This window comes from Oryctolagus cuniculus, chromosome X (genome assembly GCF_051225735.1).
Source record: "Oryctolagus cuniculus isolate XC-2025 breed Fujian yellow rabbit chromosome X, ASM5122573v1, whole genome shotgun sequence".
NCBI classification, from domain to species: domain Eukaryota; kingdom Metazoa; phylum Chordata; class Mammalia; order Lagomorpha; family Leporidae; genus Oryctolagus; species Oryctolagus cuniculus.
The window spans coordinates 113,260,384-113,283,244 of record NC_142888.1 but is presented as its reverse complement, the minus strand read 5'-3'; the positions used below and the strand labels follow the sequence as shown (position 1 = coordinate 113,283,244).

The window sequence follows — 22,861 nt, the reverse complement described above, 5'->3', positions numbered from 1 at the left end:
GAGTCAAAGTCAGAGAGGAGGAAAAGTGCTAACACTGCTGACTTGCAGGTGGGGGGAGGTGCCGTAAGCCAAGGAATACAGGTAGCCTTTAGAAACTGGAAAAGGCAAGAAAGTAGATTCTACTTGGAGCTCACAGAACAAACACTGGCCTACTAACACTTTCATTTTAGCCCAGTAAACATAATTTCATAGTTTGAGTTATTTCAAGTTATGAATTTTGTGGTAACTTCTTTTACCAGCAAAAACAATTATAACAATGAGAAAAAATATGTACTGGTCTTTTAAAGCAAGAAGAATCACATTAAATTATTTGAAAATTCAATTTTGAAAATAAAAGCACTTCAAGAGTCAGCTGGAATTGATTCTGAATCATAGAATGAGAGGCACCTCCTGTAGATTGATTGATGGAATCATTTTGTTACTTACTTCGCCCAAACTTTCGAACTTCCTTCATTAACTGATGTTTTATATCAGCATTAATTCCTTGCGCCATAGCAGGAGTTATTTGTACTGCATTTGACACAGTTTCGAAAGCCGATGGTAAAGTGACTTTTTGGTCATCTATACAAAGATTGTAGCTTTTGGTTCCTCCTACAAGTGCATTACCAGCAGGCATGTGCATCATTCCCTCTTTGCTGGGACGAGGGAGGTCATCAGACAGAGAATGCAATGGGCCGGGTGGAAAACCATCACCTGCCACACTCATTAGCTCTGGCAGCGCAGATTTTGGTAAAGAGCCAGCAGGAGGGATTTGACCATTCTCCATCTTCTCGTGGGCATTGTGAGCAACAGTAATATCTGGAAAACAGAAAGAGGTTGGGCTGTAAGGTACGTGCATTTAGTTAACTGTGTAAGTACATCGTTTTACTTCACAGTTTCAAGGAAATTACTTATTTATCATTTAAAGATGCATTATTTATTTGAAAGGAAGAGTTACAGGAAGATATGATAGAGATAGAGATGGAAGTGGAGGGGGGCGGGAAAGGGAGAGAGAGAGAAAGAGAATATCTTCCATCTGCTGGTTCACTACCCAGATAGAAGTATTGGCCAAGGCTCAGCCGAGCTGAAGCCAGGAGCCAGGAGCTTCATCCAGGTCTCTCACCCAAGTAACTAGGCCGTCCTCCGCTGCTTTTCCCAAGTCATTAGTAGAGAGCTGGATTAGAAATTGTACAGCATGGCTCAACTTGAGCCATTGCCCATATGAGATGCCAGCATTGCAGGTGGTGGCTTAATCTGCTGTGCCATGTTGCTGGCCCCAAAATTACTTATTTCATAAAGCAGGATTATGAACCAGAAGGACATCTGAGACCCCTCAAATTGAGCTCAGGAGGATAATACAATAAAACCATCTTCTTCCCTTTATGACAGTATGAATGCATACAGAAACTAAGAAAGACAACACAACTAATAAACATTCGCAGATCCCTGGTGCTCATCATTTAGTGTCAGCATGTTATGCTTGACAAGTGGAAAAGCGGCAAGTCTCATTTGACAATCATGATGTCTCAAATTCACGTACCTACTGCCATGCTTACTGAGCATGCAATCAGACAACTTGAGAACACCACATCCTGCCTCGGCTTTATATCAAATACTCTGTTTTCTAAACATTATTTATTTATTTATTTGAAGAAGATGGAGAGGAACATACCCTGCAGTCATGGAATTTTGCATTCTCCTGGAGAGGTCATACAGGAGGCGCTCACTGAGTCAACCCAACAAGCACAGTCGGAATTGAGTCAGAAGGAAGTAGAGATGTGAGAGAAAGCAGTAGAGCAGCTTCCAGGGCCTGCCAGGTAGAGACAGAGCCCTGGGAGGCCTTATCTTCCTGGAGAAGACAGAGCAGCCTCTGCAGATGCAGAGGGAGAGACAGTTCCAGCCTGCAGGGAGGACAAGGCCAGGTGCTGTGGGGACCCTGGAGTGAGGGGCAGAGGCAGAGAGAGCCAGGAGGATACCCATAGTAGGAGCAGGTGGTGAGGATAGAGGGCCAGGTGGTGCAGAGCTGAGGGCAAGGTTTCAGGATGCACATGGCATGATCTCTTCTAGGTTCCAACCTGATCTGTCTGCAGAGTTAGTGTGGGCGAGAAAGTGCAAGAATGGGAAGCAGAGATCAGAAAACAAGTTATTGCAGCTTGATGAGAGACTGGGCCAGAGTGCAACGGAGGCAGAGAGAAATATGCATTCCAGATACGTGCTGGACATAGGGTTGCTGGAGTTACTAAGAGGCTGAATTGAGAATAGAACACGAGACATTAGTGAGTGCAAGGCTTTTGCTCTACCATTTGGTAAATAATAGTGGCAGGGGTGTAAGAGGACAGGTTGTGCCTGGTTCTTCCTAACTCTGGCTCAGTGACTTCAGGTGGATAGCTTGACATCAATAATATTAGTATTATTTACATCAGAAAAATCTGCAGAAAATCCAATCCAGGGATGCTCTACCCTTTCAATCCTCATAGCTGTCATTAAATGCCATGGAGAAGGCTGCAAATAGAGCTGTTTTGGAGAGGAGTAATGTCAAGAATTTAAGGTAATTAAAGAGTTCAAGGAGTTAAGAAAACCTACAGAGTTTTGTGCGTCTGTTAGACACCTAAGAAGTCCCAGGATTGAAGTTTGGGGTCCTATGGTATTTAGAGGTGGGAAAGAAAAGAAACTAGAAAAAAAGGATGGCAAGGAATCATTAAGAGGAAAAGAAAACCAGGATCTTGTGGTATCTGGGAACCTGAAGTTTCTATGCAGGAGGGAGTAAACAGTGGTGTCCCACAGTGCTTAGAGGAAACAGTAATGTGTGGTAGACATTGGTGATATTGATTATTACTGTTCCAGGGGGGTTGAGGAGGCAGGCTCCAGACTGCCCTGGATCACAGTATAATTGTAGGTGGTGACAGCACAGAGAGCAAGGGCAGATCCACCACCCTTCTGGTAAGCCCATTTGTCCTATTGCCTTGTAGAAACCCGCTTTATACTCTTGCTTCTTGAAGTCACTCCAAATGGTGGGAGCAAACATGCTCATGTCTCTCCACTTCTCCATTAATTCCTGTGTTACGTGCTTGCTAAGTAATGTAGAAATTCCTGCTAATTGCTATGCTATTACTCTGTAATTATGGATCTGTTTCTCTTCCTATACCTCAAAAAGTTCATGGAAAATGTAATTAAAAGATGCTTAATTTGATGCAAAAATTTTGAAATCGATGCAAACAAGGGATATTCAAAAAGTTTATGAAAATGCATTTTATGAAACACGCAGATTTCAAAATTTTGCAACAGAATAAATCTATTTTAGCTTTAACTGCTGCACCAAACACCTGTCCATAAACTCATTTTTAATTCCATTTTTCCACAAACTTTTAAAGAAATATTTATTTATTTATTTGAAAGGCAGCATTTACAGAAAGGAAGAGACGAGTGAAAGAGATCTTCCATCTGCTGGTTCACCCTCAAAAGGCTGCAATGGCCTGAAGCCAGGAGCTCAGAACACCATCCAGGTCTCACACACTGGGGCAGGGGCCCAAGCACTTAGTCCATCTTTCGCTGCTTTCTCAGGTGCATTGCAGGGAAGTGGAATGGAAGTGGAGCAGGTGGGACTCGAACGGGCGCCCTTATGGGATGTCAGCACTGCAGGCAGCAGTTTGACCTGCTGTGCCATAACACTGGCCACTCCACAAACTTTCTGAAGTACTATTGTAGAATGAGTGGGGACGTCTTTGCTCCCTGTGGGGCTTGTCATGCCTACCACACAGATGATGTAATCATAAACAAAAACTGAACAGAAAAGGAAGAAGCACAAAGCAAATTGTTTCACGTCTTGCTCCTCTAGGAGACATGAGGAAATTAGAACCACTACTCTATACCTGGATGTACAGGAGTGGGTTTTAGGAGGTTCGGATAAGATGGGAACCAGGAGGCTGAGGGTGGTTCCTTTCCGCCCACATGGTTAGTTACAGTAGCTAGGGTTTGTGGTTTCCTCAACAGCAGGGACATACTCCGCCTTCTCTTAGATGACATAGGATTATTGGGTTCACCAGGACGTTTCACTTTGTTTTGCGGCCCTGCTACAAACTCATCTGCTTCATCAATCATCATTCCCTAAAAAAAAAAAAAAAAAGTCAACAAGCAAATTCCATTAAAGACAAAAATTGAACTACAACAAATTGAACTACAACAAATTGAACTACAACAAAACTGCAAACACTGCTCATACCCATATACACGCAATCATAGAATACATCATTAATTATGGGCCAAAGATTTACCATGCCCCATACCAACTCTGTTCTCAGAAAATGAAACTCAATTTTAATCCAGATTAAATTATACAAGAAGGAAACTAACATGTAAGGTTTTGTTCTAGGCCAAACACACTACAATAGTGAGTCATCAGAAAGCTTGGAAAATGAGCAGAAATACAAAAAGAAAGGAAGGAAGGAGGGGGATGAGGGAGAGTGGGAGGGAGGGAAGTATGGCTGTCTTCTTAGAACTGTACTTATGAAGTACATAAAATGTGTTCTCTTGATATTGATAAAAATTAAAAAAGGAAAGAAATGAGCAGTTCTAAGCAACTAAAGTGGGATAAGCCTACAACTACCTTTTTGAAGAAGTGCAAACCATTTTGCATCAATTCTTGGTAGGAAAAATAATTTGCCTTTTTGGTGCTTTTGTGCTTTAAATTTACTATTTTATTAAGAAACACGGATTTTCATTGTACAGAATGCTTCAAAAATAGAAGGTGATGTAATTTCCTCCATCACAACTTCAAATATGGATTCACATAAGTCCATCTTGTTGCTGGGCAGGGAATGAGGAGGCTTTTCACTCTTATAGGTAGATAGAAGATGACAACCAGCAGTATAGAACGTTAGCTAAAAGCTGGTCTCATCCACAGATAACTCAAGAATCAGAGCCCCCATTATTTGAATAGAATCATGATAAATTATTTCTTCAAAGGATTTCCCTCATAAACAGTATAGAGGGGAAAACATTTTCACTGAACATTTATTACATTCCTGGTAATGTTCTAGACAGTGTATATGAGTTCATTTAATATTCTGCAGAGCTGTACCAATTAGTGTAATTGTTATCCTCAAAGCTGAAATGAAGAAGTCAAGGCAGAGGGAGATAAATAAAAGCTCCAGTTAATTGAGGATTGGGACGAGGTAGAATACTTTTGAATTCAGTCTTGATACTATAGAGATTATTGCATGGTTTCAGCCTTAAAACCTATAGTCTCCTTCATGAGTGGGATATAGTCATCTTAATTGTGAATCTTAATTTCTTTTTAAGGAGCAGATAACAATACTTGCCTCACTGTACAGCTGCAACATAAAATTTCATTATTAAAAACACCAGTACCTACTAGGTACTCAATAAATGGCAGGCATCAAGCAACACACTTTTACATAAAAAGGCTCTCACTGGGGCCTGCGCTGTGGCGCAGCAGGTTAAAGCCCTGGCCTGAAGCGCCTGCATCCCATATGGGCGCCAGTTCTAGTCCCGGCTGCTCCACTTCTGATCCAGCTCTCTGCTATGGCCTGGGAAAGCAGTAGAAGATGGCCCAAGTCCTTGGGCCCCTGCGCCCACATGGGAGACCTGGAAGAAGTTCCTGGTTCCTGGCTTCAGATCGGCACAGCTCTGGCGGTTGCGGCCATCTGGGGAGTGAACCAACATATGGAAGACATCTGTCTATCTCCCTACCTCTCTCTGTAACTCTGTCTTTCAAATAAATAAAATAAATCTTTTTTTTAAAAAAGCTCTCACTTTCCTTCTATAAAAAGCCATGGTGTGATATATTAGCCTTTTAACAAACAGAACTTCTGATGTGTATTCATCACACTAAAAGATTTGCAGTAAGGATAGAATAATTTAGGCAGACATAGAAATAGGTATTGTACCTTCTTATCTTGTTTAAATGGATTACCAAAAGTATGCAGTCTTTTTGGCTGATCTGGGTCAATCTCTCGTAGTGGAGAGGTCAATGTCTTCAGATATTCCTGGTAGTTACCCATTTGTGCAACTGGAACACTGTGAAGGGCATCTGCAAGGTCACCAGAAAAGAAATTGATGCTCTGCAGCTACCTACTCATTATGCAATAAACACCTTCAGGGAAGTCACTCCTGGAATTTTCTCAATCAGCAAAAAATACTTCATTGTTCATTTACCTTCATCTTGTCCAACTATAAACTTGTGCACTTTCAGCAGATTAGATCTCATTCTGGTTAACTGGTCTAAAAGGTCTCTACGTGGAATATCATATGCATTTCTATATGTCTGAGGTTTCAAATCCTATGTGAAAAAAGCAAACAATTTCAGTTACTACTGAGGCATTTAATACAGAAATATCATACTTTATATTATTTTTATTAGATTATTTTTTATTGACAAACAATGATTGTACATATTTATGGGGTACAATGTATTATTTCAATACATGCATAGATTTTAATGATCAAATTAGGATAATTGGCATCCATCATTTCATATATTCAAGATTTCTTTGTAGCGTGAACACTCAAAAGTCTTTCTTCTAGCTATTTAGAAATATACAATGTATTAGTGTTAACTATTGTTACTCTACTGTGCAACAGAATACCAGAGGATTATTTTTACAATAAGGGAAAATACTTTTTAATTCAATAAAAGTAAACCTTTCTGAGGTTTAATTTATTTATACACACACACACATATATATTGAGAAACTTAATTAATTTTGAAGATGAACTCAAGAATGATACATCTTTGGCGAGCACATTGACATAATTGTAACTTATGAGACATAAGAATATCCTCTACTTAATACCCTAAAATGAAGTAAATCTTTGAGAACAAGTTTTACTATTAACTCTCATAATACAACTCTGAGGACAGAGGTCCTGCATGGAAAGTTAGTGTACAGTGACTCCTGTTGTTATTTTAACAATTAACACTCTTATGTATGATGTCAGTGATCACCCAAGGCTCTTAACATGAGCTTCCTAGGCTGTAGAAGCCTTTTGAGTCCACAAATTCCATCAGTATTTAGACAGGGCCATAAGGAAAGTGGAAGTTCTCTCCTCTCTTAAGAGAAAAGTACCTCCTTCTTCAGTGACCACTTCTTCACTGGTGTCTCACCCACAGAGGTCCTTCATGTAGGACACTTTTTGCCACAGTGTCTTGGCTTCCCATGCCTGAAATGCTCTTATGGGCTTTTCAGCCAGACCAGAATGACTTAAAGGCTGATTCTGAGGTAAGAGCATACTTCACATTTTTAAACTCTTATTGAATAGTTTAAAAATACAACTGAGTACATCAGAATTTCCCTAGTAGAAAATTTTCATTCATTGCTTTGATTTCTGCACAGCCACAAGAACTAAAGGCCCTGGGAATATCCCTTTTCATGTGTCATTTAAATCTCCTGAGATCTACGCCAGTGGCAGCCTTGCAGGATACCACTTGTAATGTAAATTTATTCCTCTGGCAGCCACAGAGCTGAGCTGCCGGGATCTCCCTTCAGGAAGGCGATAACTGATTCTGCAATGAATGCAGCTGGCAGACCGCCTTTGGCTGTAGTGCTTTAGGGATCTGCTGCACAGCCAGTGACTAAGAACACCCAGGATGCTAGCACCTGGCCAGTTCTGTCCAACATGAACCTCCTCTATGGAGAAGCTTGGTGCCAGAGGTCCTTGCTGGGATAGCCAAGACTGTCTCCAAAATGCATCAATGCCTGCACTGCCTCATACCCAACCCTCCTTCCTTCCCGACTCCTCTCACAGGTAGTAAGTAGATCAGCTCTGGCATCTGAAGGCTCTCCCTGCCTACTCCAGATCTCTCCCTCCTTCATCTTCACAGGTGTTACCTGCAAAACATATCTTGTACATTTTATTCCATTTTGGCCTCTACTGGCAGGACAATTCTCAAACTGGTCCATTAACAGCTACTAACTCCAAAGTAGGATTGTCATTACTTTGAAGCTAAAGGAATATGGAAGTCAAGACAAATGTATCAAGCAAGTTCAAACATCAAATGATTTGTATCCAGGGCTGGTGTTGTGGTGCAGCAGGTAAAGCTGCTGGCTGCAGTGCTGGCATCCGATATGGGCGCCGGTTTGAGTCCTGGCTGCTCCACTGCCAAAACAGCTCTCTGCTATGGCCTAGGAAAGCAGTAGAAGATGGCCCAAGTGCTTGGACCCCTGCACCCACATGGGCGACCAGGAAGAAGCTTCTGACTCCAGGCTTTGGACTGGCCCCATTCTGGTCATTGTGGTCATTTGGGGAGTGAACAAGCTGATGGAATACTCTCTCCCTCATTCCCTCCCTACCTCCCTCTTTCACTCTCTTTAATTCTGACTTTCAAATAAATAAATAAATATTATAAAATTGATTTCTATCACAACTTACCTTATTTAAAAGCCCTACTTGGAAGCCAGCAAATTCTTTGGTATTAAATTCTGTCAGTCTTGGTGCAGTTTCCCCTGTAATTTCTTTCAATAGTTTTCTAACGTTTTTATTGTGAGTCAAGGGCACACCACCTCCAGAATGATTTTTCACTCTGATTCCAATTTCCTGGGGAGGTTTCTTCCCCACTGATGCTAGTATTCGTTCTGACTCTAGTTTGGTCTAAAATGAAAGTACATATTATGTTATGAAAACATCTACATTATCACTGTCATTTTTATTACTTAAGAAAGATAGTACTTTAAGAAACCCACATAACAATTTTCAAAAAAATGGATAATTAAACTTTTCCTGTTTCTCTGTAATAGCACAGCAAAGTGGGAGAGGGGCTGGGAAGACAAATGATAGGACTTTCCTTGTCTAGTGCCAAAAGTAGAATTGAACCATGGAGAGACTGGAAACCATGGAAAACAATTTCATTCATGGGCATTTAAAAATACATTTTGTTACTAAATAATCTGGTCAAAATTAACATTTATTTCAGACCCAGGATAAAACTTTAATACTCTCTATATTCGTAAATGTAAATTAGCACTAAAATTCAGAGTACACAGACTGGCAATATATCTGAAAAAAATGAAACTGCTTATTTTCAGTATTGGCTCATCAAAAATAGTCATAGAAGGTAATACTTAAACAGGTATTCTCATGTAAATGATTTGTAATGTGTACTCAATAAATTCTTACTAACTTATAATGGAAAATCTTCTAAATAGCTACTATTATATTGATTAATATTGCTTGTACAGGTATTGTAGCAATACATTTGGCATATTTTGTGTTTTGCATATATCTGAGACAGTTCAAGGAACACTGGTGACACAGAGTAATTAAATGAATAATTAAATTATCAATTAGAAACATTATAAAGTAGTAACAATCTTTTCTTTCTCTCTAAAACATGGAAATCCAACAATGTCCAGTAAGCCCAAAATAATTTTGGATTTCTTGTGGTTTGGCAAGATGCATTTATTAATTGTCTCTAAAAGCTAAAATTAAGTATATATTTATTATCTCTAAAAATTCTGAACACATGAAATATGAGATGAAGATTCTTTCTTTTTTTTTTTTAATGGTCTTGACAGTTCACATATAAAACTACACAAGTGTTGGCCCCAGAAGGTTCTAGAATTTGTATTGGTTTCAACTCTGTTCACTTTCTTCCTTGGGGTCAAACCCTGCTGACACAGCCATAAAGGCCCAAGGTAAACATTAAATCAAAACCAAATGAATCAATAGATTAATAGATAGATAAATAAATAACCAAACCAAAACATTTACAACAACAAAAGAAAATCTATTAGCAGAGAGGAAAAAGAGCTAAGGGGGGCTTAGTAGATCATAAATCTACCAAGATTTTTCCTTAGTTTCCTTTGTATTTATGAGCACACTGGACTGGTAGGAGCTAGAAAGCTCCAGAACATAGTTAAGTTTTTGCCAGTTCCTAGCAAGGTGTGTCAGCCTCTGGGTTGTGGAGTCCCTTTGGTCTTTTAATAAAATCTGATACTTTGCTTACTCCTCTCCATTTTTAAAATCCAAACTTCTAAACATATCCAACATGAAGCATTCTAATCACTGAAAATGCAACTACAGTCTCCTTCCCAGGAACACGTTTGTGCATACATCTGCTGCATTAATTAATTGGTCACAAAGCATAACACATTTGTATAGCAGTAAGGCTCTAATTCAGTACTTCTCAGACATTTCTATCCTACAAGAATTGGCTAGGGAGAGGCAAGAAGTATGACAAGGAGTGGTGAGTGGAGGATGAGGTACTAATAGAGAGGGGCAGGCAAGGGACAAAGTGAATAATGGTAAATGAGGTGGGGGTAAAAAGGAGCAGCTGCCGGGCCAACGAGGGGAGGTGGAACTCCACTCTCTAGGTCCCCTGAGGACCTATTGTCCTCCAGGCGAAGGAACACTAGTCTCATCTCCCCGCACTCCAGAGAAAGCATATCGCTATTTATCCAAGGGCTAACATGTGAGTGTTGTGTTATTGCATGCCTGAAAACCAATTTCAGGCAAGTCATTTAATCACACCATGCCTCAGTGTGCTGACCTACAAGAGGGAAACATTCTAGTGTAAAGTGGTTTGAGGACAGGCAAAATAGGACACATGGAGAGAATTTTATTAAGCCTCTGCCCCTCTTGGGCCACAAAATATCAACCAGCTTGTGGGTAGGACAAACTGGCAGGCAAAAGGAAAAATGGCACAGCATCAAATGATACTGACAGACCCTTAACTGTAGTTAAATGGTGAAGCTAGAAGCCATAGAGAATCACATTATTACTAATTCATAGAGTGTAGAGATATATACACATTTAATTTGAGAAATTACAATTACACTAAAGAATAAGGAAATGCACTTCTGAGGGCAAAGGATTTTTGTTTGTTTGTTTTTACCAATACTACCTGTTGGCTGAGTTTTTTAAGGTAAGAGATAACACTGTAACTAAGTCCACAATCTAAATTATCTGATATCAGATTTGGAGCTCCCATCATCCTTAGTGCTTTCTTTAATGGCTATAAGGAAACAAAATACACAACAGTAAGAATAGAATAAATCTTAAAATACTCAAAGTTCAGTTATAGGGGGGCAAAGGGACATGATTCATTTCTTAGAAGTCAAGGTGCTGCACATAAAACCAAACATGGAACATTAAAAAGTGGCAATGAAAATAGCAGAGAAGTAAGGAGCAGAAAGTAAAAAAAATCAGAAAAGAGTGGGATAAGAAGAGCAAGTAATAGCAAATTCAAACAGGTAAATTGCTTTCAGTCTTAATTCCCATGTCATAAAATCATGTCACATTGCATCTTTTTGTGCACTCCATTCCTGCCATGGTACATACAAACACACCCCAATTTCTCCTCCCGGTGACACCAATGGTATAATTTAATATTATGCCTTTTCATCTCTAGAAACTTGGCTTAAAGTTTACTGTGTTAACCTCTGAAATGGTTACACTATCAGTTCAAATTCATCATGAATACTTTCCTCAGATTATAAAAATCAAAATGAGGTCAAGTAGTTTTTCACCCTTTTTGGATCTTCCCCACCATTGCTGCCATTTCCTGCCATATCTAAAATACATTTAACAAGCTATAAGCAACTATAATTTCCTCAGATTTGCTTTTTCAGAGGGAAGTCACATAGTGAGAATTTCTAGAGTTAAAAAGGGAAGTTGATATAATTTATGAAAAGAGATCTATTTATTCTTCAATTTCAAAATCTCACTTTTATAAGGCTAGTTTTAATAAGAGAAACATAGATGTGTTTCATAAAAAATAACCATGGCAGTTAAAAGAAACCAAATAGAGAAAGCAGTTCCTTTTTGTGCCGCCTTGTCATCGCCAAATGATTACTCATGGCTTGAGAAGACAGTGGCGACACAAATAGCTGCAAAATGAAAAAACTATCTTTTTACAGGAGCAAATCATTTGATTCATTGGCATTTCTCAGGGCAAGAATCATCACTGATACAGTTAATACATATATATGCATAAATACATACTAATAAGTAGTACGGCGGCAGGGTTTTTAAGTAGCTGTCAAAAGCCTGTCGCCACTTCAGATTTGGCTTAAGCTTGTGAACTTTAAACAAGTCATCTGTAACAGAAAACCAAATAAAATATTACATTACTCCTGTCCCAAATTCCAACATCTAAATCATGCAGTTCACATCTTGAAATTTCAGATTGTAATTGTACCAGATGAAGTTTTCACTGTCGTGTACTTGACTGTTTTTTGGTTGTTGTAGTAGTCACCAAAAAAATATATAGTATTTTGTAGAAAATGGAATAAACTCTCAAGTTACATATTTCCCTTTCATCTGTGATACAAATGAAATATAATATTAAAACACTGACTCTGATCCCCTTGAAATATTTTCCTGATCTCTTACATATTGGTAACTCTACTGTAGTAAATTTCACCCGGGGTTGGGTATCCGTGGTCACTGGTTGATATAATACCTTTCATTTCATTGAAATGTAGAGGATGCTATACCTTTTTCACTGAGGGATCAAGGTAAGAAACTTTATAAAGTATATGAGGACAAAAATTAGGCCTTGAATTTTAGGCAATGATGGGAAATCCCTAAATTATTTTTCACATTCTCCTTAATCATCCCATCCTTTGTTGAACCAGATTTTTCCTCTCTCTCCACTTCTTTGCTTTCCATAGTCAACATGCTCCTTGAATATCATATGCTGTGATAAAACTAAAGTTATTTACTTTAAATAAACAGACATTTCTTATCTTTTTATACTTAGGCTTAATTATTTTAACAAGCTAAGTACATTATATATACTGCATGAAAATGTATGAAACAACTTATTATTTCTTTCCAAGTATGAGAAAAAGATGCCTAATATAATAATTCAAGATTGCTATCTCCAGAAATCAACATGAATCTGCTGCTCCTACTGTAAAAACCAAAGATACTGTAAATCCATCCTGTTTTGTTTTGTTTCTTTGGATTTCGTTAGCTCTTATTTAAAAAAAATTCCTTTACTTCCACAGACAAAACCTTCCCAATGCCATGTGCCTCATTTCTCTGCCAATAGGACTATTTTTTGAAATTCTTAATGACTCTAGCTAAGGAAAGCAACTACATACTTTCTTCCTTTTACTGAATTATTCACTCCACCAGAAACAAATTTCAATGAATTCACAACATCATAAAAACTCTTTTTTTGTTTTATTTTGTTATGATATAGGATAGATTTCTGTCTCAGTGCAGCAAACAACTCCTTTAAAGACCATTGATTTCTTGACAGAAAGGAATGGGAGATTATGGAAATGTCCTGTGCCACTGGATCTTCATATGAGGTCTTTGAGGAATTAGGTACATTTTGGAAACTAACAATTGCAAATACTGGAAAGACTTTTTAGAAATAAAGATAATCAGAGTCAGTAATATTCAGCATTTCTAATAACGCTAAGTGCAAATGATTCCACTCAGCAGCTGGTTTAGTCTATTTCTTGTCAGTTTTGAAACAGAGGTTGGGGAAATAATGAAAATATTCCACAGCATAGATTAAGAGTAGAGAGTTCTTAGTGTTAAAGTGCTTTGGTCACTGCTTCTGTTAGCTCAGAAAATGATTTCCATAGCATTAGATGTCCATTCACATAGGGTCTCTAGAGTTGTACACTAAAGATGTCATAAACAATTATAGGAGATGGGAGTGTAAATTAAAACCAAAATGGTATTTTCAATACCTCAAAAACTGCTGATATTTTCTATTCTAATTCCTGTTCCCTCATTTATCTCTTCAAAGAGAGGGGAGACCTAGGTCTGAGACAAACTCAGTGGTGTCCTTAGCTGAGTAAGTCTGAATAATTCAATTCATTTTGAGCTTCTATTTGATCTGTAAAGTGGGTTAAATGATAATTGCCTTACTGCAGGACTATTCTGAGGAATTAGAATATATATGTATGAAAACTGTATAAAATGAAAAACAAACCAGTGTAGGTTATGAAGCACTATATAAATACTGACTAATACACATCACATCATCCTCTTTCTATTCTCTATTCTCACACCTCTCACTTTCTCTAGAGCATAATTGGTCTTTTTTTTTTTTTTTTTTTGACAGACAGAGTGGACAGTGAGAGAGAGAGACAGAGAGAAAGGTCTTCCTTTTGCCGTTGGTTCACCCTCCAATGGCCGCTGCCGCGGGCGTGCTGCAGCCGGCGCACCACGTCTATCTGAAGCCAGGAGCCAGGTGCTTCTCCTGGTCTCCCATGCGGGTACAGGGCCCAAGCACTTGGGCCATCCTCCACTGCCTTCCTGGGCCACAGCAGAGAGCTGGCCTGGAAGAGGGGCAACCAGGACAGAATCCGGCGCCCAGACCGGGACTAGAACCTGGTGTGCCGGCACCGCAAGGAGGAGAATTAGCCTACTGAGCTGCGGCGCCGGCCCATAACTGGTCTTAATATGAAGTTGACGTTTATTTTCTACACAAATTCTCAATTCTTAATAAAAAAACAAGCAAATTGAATGTAGTATCTTTAAGAAAAGAAAGTGTTACAAATATCCCAACTTCTGAAGTTATTGGTCCTCAATAGAAAAATCAATTTCCTAATTGAACAATAATCTTGATGACTTCCCTCTTGGCATGATTTTTCTGGGAACTCTCTGATCCAATTAAGCCTTATTTACCTTTCTCAGAAAATCACATATTTTACATTTTCAGGCAACTTTTAGTACTTAAGTAATTAAACTTTTAAAAACTACTATTTTTTGAAATATTACATTAATAAAGATGAAATGGATCAAAATTGCACATGATTATTGTACTATGCAGTAATACAGTGATGTTTCTGAGCATTATGAAGTATACGTGACTTAGCTTGCTTGCCCCTTGATTATATCCCCCTACCCACTAAAACTGCAAAACCAGGTTTTTGGGCCGGCGCCGCGGCTCAATAGGCTAATCCTCCGCCTGCGGCGCCGGCACACCGGGTTCTAGTCCCGGTCGGGGCGCCGGATTCTGTTCCGGTTGCCCCTCTTCCAGAGCAGTTCTCTGCTGTGGCCAGGGAGTGCAGTGAAGGATAGCCCAAGTGCTTGGGCCCTGCACCCCATGGGAGACCAGGAGAAGCACCTGGCTCCTGCCTTCGGATCAGTGTGACGCGCCGGTTGCAGCGCGCCGGCAGTGGCCATTGGAGGGTGAACCAACGGCAAAAGGAAGACCTTTCTCTCTGTCTCTCTCTCACTGTCCACTCTGCCTGTCAAAAAAAAAAAAAAAAACCTAGGTTTTTGGTATATTTTTAGTATGAATATCAATGCTCTTAAGAGTTACTAAAATAGGTAGATATGAACAACAACAATATAATAATATCATTTGTTGAGCACTCACTATTGGCCACACTACATCCAAGCAATTTAAAAAAAAAAAAAACCTAGGTTTTTGGTATATTTTTAGTATGAATATCAATGCTCTTAAGAGTTACTAAAATAGGTAGATATGAACAACAACAATATAATAATATCATTTGTTGAGCACTCACTATTGGCCACACTACATCCAAGCAATTTAACTTAATCAACTAATTTTATTTCAACTAAATTCTCATACCCATTCCACAGATGAAAAAACTGAGGCACAGAGAGTTTATCTTGCCTGAGGTCACAAAGCCAGCAAGTAGCAGAGCTAGAATTTATATTTGATCATCTATGACCCATAGCCTATACTCTTAACCACTGTGGATGTTACACTACCCAGAAAATGAAATAATGGTGGAAATGTTGAGTTTCTGTCTATTTCAGAAACTCAAGAGGAAACCTAAGTTTGGGATTCAGGAGTACAAAGACCTTCAGCTTCAGAGAATGTGAAAAACTCTATAATCCTCAGAAGACACAGGTTATAGAAAGGCCTGGAGATGGATATTTGAAGACAAGGGCAGAATGGAAACTGAGTCATGAGTGGGATTGCTCTCAACTGGATGTGTGTGGTTACAGAAGGAGAAGAGTCAAAGATACCTCCAGGGTTTCTGGTTTGGGACGTTTGCAGATGGATACTGATGGTATTAACTAGACTGTGGAGAGAAGAGGAAAAGCATGGTGAGAGTTAGCTTAAAAGTTCTTCTTGGCTTGAAGTTATACTTGCAACAACATTTAGAGGGCTGTTGGGTACATGTAATCATCTAGATCACATGCTCTAGACAGTATTGGATTCTCAGTGTTGTAGGGTAAGGAGGACCAGGAATGAATATCACACATGTCTCACTAGCAACAGAGATATTTCAGAAAGGGGACGAGTTTGGCATTTGGGAATAGAGTGATAGAGACTAAGGGGTGACTTGGAAGACAGTGGCAGGATTTGCATAGTGCTGGGGGGCTTGGGGATGGGCAATATTTGGCAACTTACACAATAATGTTTTAGGCAAAAGGAGAACAGAATGCATAATCACACACTACATTGCTTCCTCTTAACCATTGTGTCATGCCCACATCTGACCTCCAGTACCTGCAGAGACAGGAATTAGAGAGTGGATCTTGCTGCTCTAAACTCCTATATATCTCAATTTCTAGTGGGCAACTAGATACTCTAGGTAGGGGTATTTTCATGTAACAATTTGGAATGCAGGTTGAATTTAGATAAAAAATGGAGCCCTGGAATTTAGCCCATAACAGTTCTATAAAACTTTTACCCATTGTAGTACCAGAGTAGGCCAAGACGGGAAGAGAAAAGAAGCATTCCCACCACTCCCAGCTAGGGAGGCATCATTCCAGTGTGGCTCCAGAACTCCCATCCCCACACAGCAATAGCAAAGATCCCTGTCTCTTTGGATGTCAATGAAGACTAACTGAGGAACTTTAACTTCTGTCTGCACTGGGAGTAATGGTGCAGCATTGCCCAGCTTATGCCAGAGGAAAATGAGAGGAACCAAGTTAAAAAAGGTTTAAATAAGACCCAGAGATTCATAAGGCTGAAAATGCACAAGTTTCAACTGAAAATCACTCATTATACCAAGAACTGGGAAGATTTCAAAATAAAAAGACAATCAAGAGATACCAACACCAAGATGAAAGCAATCTTAAAAGCTTCCAATAAAAAAAGCAGGTATCATAAAACATATTTCAATCAGTAATTATGAACAGGTTTGAAACAAATGAAGAAAACATAGGGTTTCAAGCAAAGAAATAGAAAACAAAATACACAAGATATAAAGATGCAAGAACAATTTTTTTAAGGGGCTGGCACTATGGCTCAGTGGGTTAAGCCACTGCCTGCAACAATGGCATCCCATATGGTGTGGGGAGCAACTCGGACTAGACTAAGTTACTGGAATTAAGACTTATTCTATGCATCTGCTCTCCCACAATATGGCGCTGGGAGAGACGAAAACAGCTTCTACGCAGCTGCCTCTTGCCAACTTGAGTGATGACCTCCAGGAGCTGATCCTGCTCCTGATTGGAGGAGAGCAGCGTACTCGGCATGTGGGCAGCCGAGTTGGGATTGGCGGAGGAGGACTATAAAGGAGGAGAGAGACGGCACGCACGAGGAACATCTAAGGGGAACATCTATCTGAAGGAACACCTGTGCAGCCCCCGAGAGAGCCGGCCGGCGGTGTGCCGCTCCCCCGAGGAAGTGGGGAGTGTGGCAGGGGGAACCGCCCTTCCACGGAGGTGGAAGGGACAGTAGCCAACCCGGGAAGAACCAGCAGCAAACCCGGGGAGGGCCGAGCAGACGAAAGAACAGCGCAGGGTCCTGTGTCGTTCCTCCATGAAGAGGGGGAGCGACATAATGGTGCCGTGACTCGGATATGAAGCCTAGGCAGGGTTTAGTGTCGTTCCTCCACGAAGAGGGGGAGCGACAATATGGGCACCAGTTTCAGTCCCGGCTGGTACACATCTGATCCAGCTCCCTCCTCATGAGCCTGGGAAAGCAGCAGAAGATGGTCTGGGTGCATGGGCCCCTGCATGCATGTGGGAAGACCAGAATAGCATTCCTGGCTGTTGCAGTCTTTGAGGAGTGAATCAACAGATGGAAGACATCTCTATATATCTCTATCTCTATCTTTCCCTCTCTCTTTGTAACTCTGACTTTCAAATAAATAGATAAATATTTTTAAAGAAAAAAATAAAATATTTAATTAATTGAAAGGCAGAACAATGCGGGTGGGAGGGGAGAGAGAGAGAGATTGATTTTCCATCCACATGTTCATTCTCCAAATGGCCACAACAGTCAGGTTTGGACCTGGCTGAAGCCAAGAGCCAGGAACTCCATTCTGGTCTCCCACATAGGTGATACTGACCCAAGCAGTTGAGTCATCTGCTGCTTTCTCAGGCACACTAGAAGGAAACTGGATTGGAAGCAGGACAGCTGGGACTTGAATCATTACTCCAATATGGGATGCCAGTGTTGGAAGCAGTGACTTAACCTGCTATGCCACAACACTGGTTCCTCAAGTAGAAATTTTAACAGTGAATTATAAAATAACCCATATCCAAAGCTCAATAGATGGGTTCAACAGGAGAATTGAGGGGACAGAGGAAATATAGTAATTAAAAATCCAATCTTAATAACAGAGAGAAAATAGAGTAGAATAAAAAATTAAGAGATCCTCAGGACCTGTGAGACTTAACATTCATGTCTTTAGAGTTCTAGAAAGAGGGGAGAAAGAAAGTAGGTCTGAAAAAGTATTCAAAGTATTAATGGCCAAAAACTCTTCAAAATTTGGGAAGAGAAATAGACTAACAAGTTCAAGCAGACTAGTGAACTCCAAACAGAATAAAGCCAAAAAAATGTGTGCCAAGACACATCATAATTAAACTACTGAAAACTAGACAGAAAGAAATCTTGAAAGCAGAGAACAGCAATACCTCACTTATAGAGGAAAACATTAGAATGAAAGTGTATTTGCTTTCAGAAACCAAAGAGAACAGAAGGAAATGGCACAGCGTTTTTCAAGTGCTGAACTAAAAGCATTATCAACCCAGAATCCTGTACTCAGTAAGCATATCATTCAGGAATGAAGAGTATATGAAGACATTGTCAAATGAAGAGAAACTAAGAATTTGTAACTTTATGATCGTTAAATAAACTGAAAATAGATCATTGTAAAAATTAATAGTGGGAATGGAGAAGGAGGAAGAAGAAGGGTTGGAGCATGGGCAGGAGGGAGGGTAAGGTAAGATGTATCACTATGCTCCCAAATCTATATATACAAAATAAATGAAAGTTATATAACTTAAATAAAATTTTAAAAAGGAAAAAAAAAGAATTTATCATCAGCAGAAGACCCTAAAAATGTCTAAAGGAAATTCTCTACAGATAAACAACAAAAAGAATGAATCTTGGAATATAAGGAAAGAAGAAAGAACATGGTGCAAAAATATGCATATACACAACAGGTTTCCTTTCTATTGAGTTCTCTAAATTATGTTTGAGAGCTGCAGCAAAAGTTACAACACTGCTCCCATGTGTTTCTAAATGCATATAGAACAGTCAAATAATTTTATTATAAATGGAGGAGGGTAAAGCTATGAAGGGAGAGAATGTTTGTATATTTCACTCAGATTAACAAAATAATGGCGCCAGTAGACTATGATAAATTATGTATATATAATACACAGAGCAGTCATTTTTTTTTAAAAAAAAAAAGCTATCCAAACAGATATACTGCAAAGCACTGCAGATATGCAAAGAGAAAAGAGAAAAAAAAACACAAAAATAAGTAGAGATGCAATCCTTTTTTTTTTTTTTTTTTTTTTTGGACAGGCAGAGTGGACAGTGAGAGAGAGAGACAGAGAGAAAGGTCTTCCTTTTGCCGTTGGTTCACCCTCCAATGGCCGCCGCGGCCGGCGCACCGCGCGCTGATCCGAAGGCAGGGGCCAGGTGCTTCTCCTGGTCTCCCATGGGGTGCTTGGGCCATCCTCACTGCACTCCCTGGCCCCAGCAGAGAGCTGGCCTGGAAGAGGGGCAACCGGGAAAGAATCTGGTGCCCTGACCAGGAGTAGAACCTGGTGTGCCCGCGCCGCTAGGGGGAGGATTAGCCTATTGAGCTGCAGCGCCGGCGGAGATGCAATCCTATAAACAACAACAAAACCCATTCAAGTTGTTCAAAAGAAGCCAGGGAAATGAAAACAGATGAATGAAGAATGGAGAGAATCAAAAGAAAGCAAAAATATAAAATGATAGACTGAAACCCTAGCATAAAAAGCACAAGTATATTGCAGAACTGATAAACATGATCAGCCAACAGGAAAAGTTTAATAATCCTAGAACATCTCATCCAATATCAGCAGACCATACATTATTCTCCTGCACCAATGGAACATACACTAAGATATACAATATCCTTTGCCATAAAACAAATGCCATGGACATCACACAGAATGGATATCATACAGAATGTGTCCTCTAACCGCGATGGAATCAACTTAAGAGGTATTAACAGGAAGATAACAGGTAATTAAAAATACTTGGAAATCAAACTTCTAAATAATAAATGGATCAAAGTGTCATCTCAAGAGAAATCAAGAGATATACTGAGGTGAATAAAAATGAAATGCAGCATATTAAAATATGTGGGAAGCAGCTAAATCAATGCTGATAAATAAATTTATGGCACTCAATACTTATATTAGAAAAGAGGAGAAGTCTCAATTTAATAATCTAAGATCTCATCCAGAGAATCAAGTAAAACAAAGAAAACCTAAAGCTAGGAGAAGAATGGAAATAATAAAGAGAAATAATCAATATTGAAATGAAAACAATTGACAAAATTAATGAAACAAAGAGCTGGTTCTTTAAAAGCGTCAATAAAGGTGACAAACTTCTAGCAAGTCTGGTGAAGAAAAACAAAGACAAAGACTCACATTATCGATATTAGGAATGAGGTAGGCAATATTACCATAGATCTGCATATATCAAAACAATAATAAGGGACTGGGAAGAATGATTCTACATACATAAATATGACAACTTAAATGGAACAAGTGACAAACTTCAAATGGAACAGATTCTCAAAAACACAAATAATGACAACGCACTCAATGAGATACATAATTTGAATCACTCTGTAACTATGACAGATAATTGCATTAGCCATTTAAAAACTCCCAACAGGAATCTCTAGGTTCAAATGATTTTACTAAATAATACTACTGAATGTTTGAAGAATATTTAACATCAATTTTACAGTCTGTTCCAGAAAACAGAACAGGAGGAGCAGTAAGTACCCAATTCATTTTACAAATATAGTATTACCCTGACATGCCAACCAAAGACAATGCAAATAAAGAAAGCTACAGATCAGTACCCCTCATGAGTAAGGACATAAAATACTTAACAAAATATTGGTAAATAGAACTTAGTAATATGTGAAAGGAACTTTACACTATAATCAAGTAGAGTTTATTTCAAGGATGAAGGCTTATCCAATACCTGAAAATCAATAAGTAATCCATCATACAAAAAGGCTAAAGAAGAAAAATCATATGATTCTATTAATAGATGCAGAAAAAGCATTTGTCAAATTTCAATAACTATTTCATTTTAAAAACTCTCAGAAAAAATAGGAATAAAGGTTGAATTATTCAATTTAATTTAAAAAAATCTACAGAAACGTCATACATAATAGTGAAAGAACAAATACTTCCCAAAGTCAGTAACAAGGCACAGTTGTCTGTTCTCAGTACTGCTATTCAACACGGTACTAGAAATTATAGTACAATAAGGTAAGAAAAGGCATAAAACACATACGGATGAGAAAGGAAGAGGTAAAACTGCCTACAACTCACAAATTAGGTCATTGATTCTAGGGTTGACATGATTGTTTATGTCAAAAATTCCAAGAAAGGCCCAGTGTTGTGGAATAGAATGTAAAACTGCTGCCTTCAGTGCCAACTTCTCATATGGGTGCTGGTTTGTGTCCCAGCTGCTCCACTTCTGATCCAGCTCCCTGCCAATGGCCTGAGAAACGCAGTAGAAGGTGGCCCAAGTGTTTGGGCCTCTGCCATCTATGTGGGTGAAGCTCTTTGCTTTGTTATGGCCCAGCCCTGGCCATTGTGGCCATCTGGGGGGTGAACCAGAAGATTGAAGATCTCTCTCTATTTCTCTCCCTCACTCTCTGTAACTCTGGGTTTCAAATAAATAAATAATTTTTTTTTAAATTCCAGGGAATTTTAGGATGGTTGCAGGATATGGTTCACATGGTTGTCTTTATGGAAAATTGCAAGGAAGTTTAGCAACATTTTCAAAATGATATAAATGTCAATTGTATTTAAAAAAAATAAAACCAAAAAAATTTAAAAGATAATCAATTGGATTTCTATATACCAGCAGTGAATATGTGGATAAGAGCATTTAAATATATAATACCATTTGCAATTGTTTAAAAAATGCAGAGAGGGCATTTTTTGATGCAGTGGTTAAGATACCACTCAGGATGCCTGCATCCCATATGGGAGTGTCTAGGTTCAAGTCCAGCTCTGCTCCTGATTCCAGCTTCTTGCTAATGCACACCTTGGGAGGCAGCAGGGATTGCTTGAGTACTCAGGTCCCTAACACCCATGTGGGAGACCTGAATTGAGATATGGGCTGCTGGCTTCAGCCTGGTCCAGCCTTGGCTGTTGCAGACATTTGTGCAAAGTTAACTGGATGGAAGATCTCTACCTGTCTCTGTTTCTGTGCTTTTCAAATAAAATAAAAAATAAATACATTTTTAAAAACTTTAATGAGACACTTAGCTGTAGATCTAACAAACAAGCACAATAGTTTCATGTATAAAGTATCTAAATAATTACCTGCAAGCCACTTATACCACAGAGGACTGATACTTCAATCTGTAAAGAACTCTCAAAGATCAGCATCAAAAGCACACAGTCCAATTAGAATATAGGTGGGGCCCACACTGTGGCGCAGCGGGTTAAAGCCCCAGCCCGCAGCGCTGGCATCCCATATGGATGCCGGTTCAAGTCCCAG

General features: G+C 39.2%; 1 protein-coding gene across 9 annotated transcripts in view; it reads right to left on the bottom strand.

Annotated features, from left to right (window-relative positions):
- INTS6L (integrator complex subunit 6 like) overlaps nucleotides 1–22,861 on the bottom strand; it is a 70,295-nt gene that overhangs the window by 2,853 nt on the left and 44,581 nt on the right. For 3 of the 9 annotated variants that reach the window (XM_051827572.3, XM_051827577.3, XM_051827574.3), the window contains 7 exons: nucleotides 11,938–12,032; nucleotides 10,838–10,948; nucleotides 8,368–8,586; nucleotides 6,154–6,277; nucleotides 5,886–6,028; nucleotides 3,849–4,083; nucleotides 427–798 (listed from right to left, as the gene is read on the bottom strand). In XM_051827572.3, the coding sequence (XP_051683532.2) occupies nucleotides 427–798; nucleotides 3,849–4,083; nucleotides 5,886–6,028; nucleotides 6,154–6,277; nucleotides 8,368–8,586; nucleotides 10,838–10,948; nucleotides 11,938–12,032 (1,299 nt within the window). The remainder of the gene's footprint in view (nucleotides 1–426; nucleotides 799–3,848; nucleotides 4,084–5,885; nucleotides 6,029–6,153; nucleotides 6,278–8,367; nucleotides 8,587–10,837; nucleotides 10,949–11,937; nucleotides 12,033–22,861) is intronic. The other 6 variants (XM_051827575.3, XM_089324164.1, XM_070066926.2 and 3 more) reach the window with 3 other exon arrangements.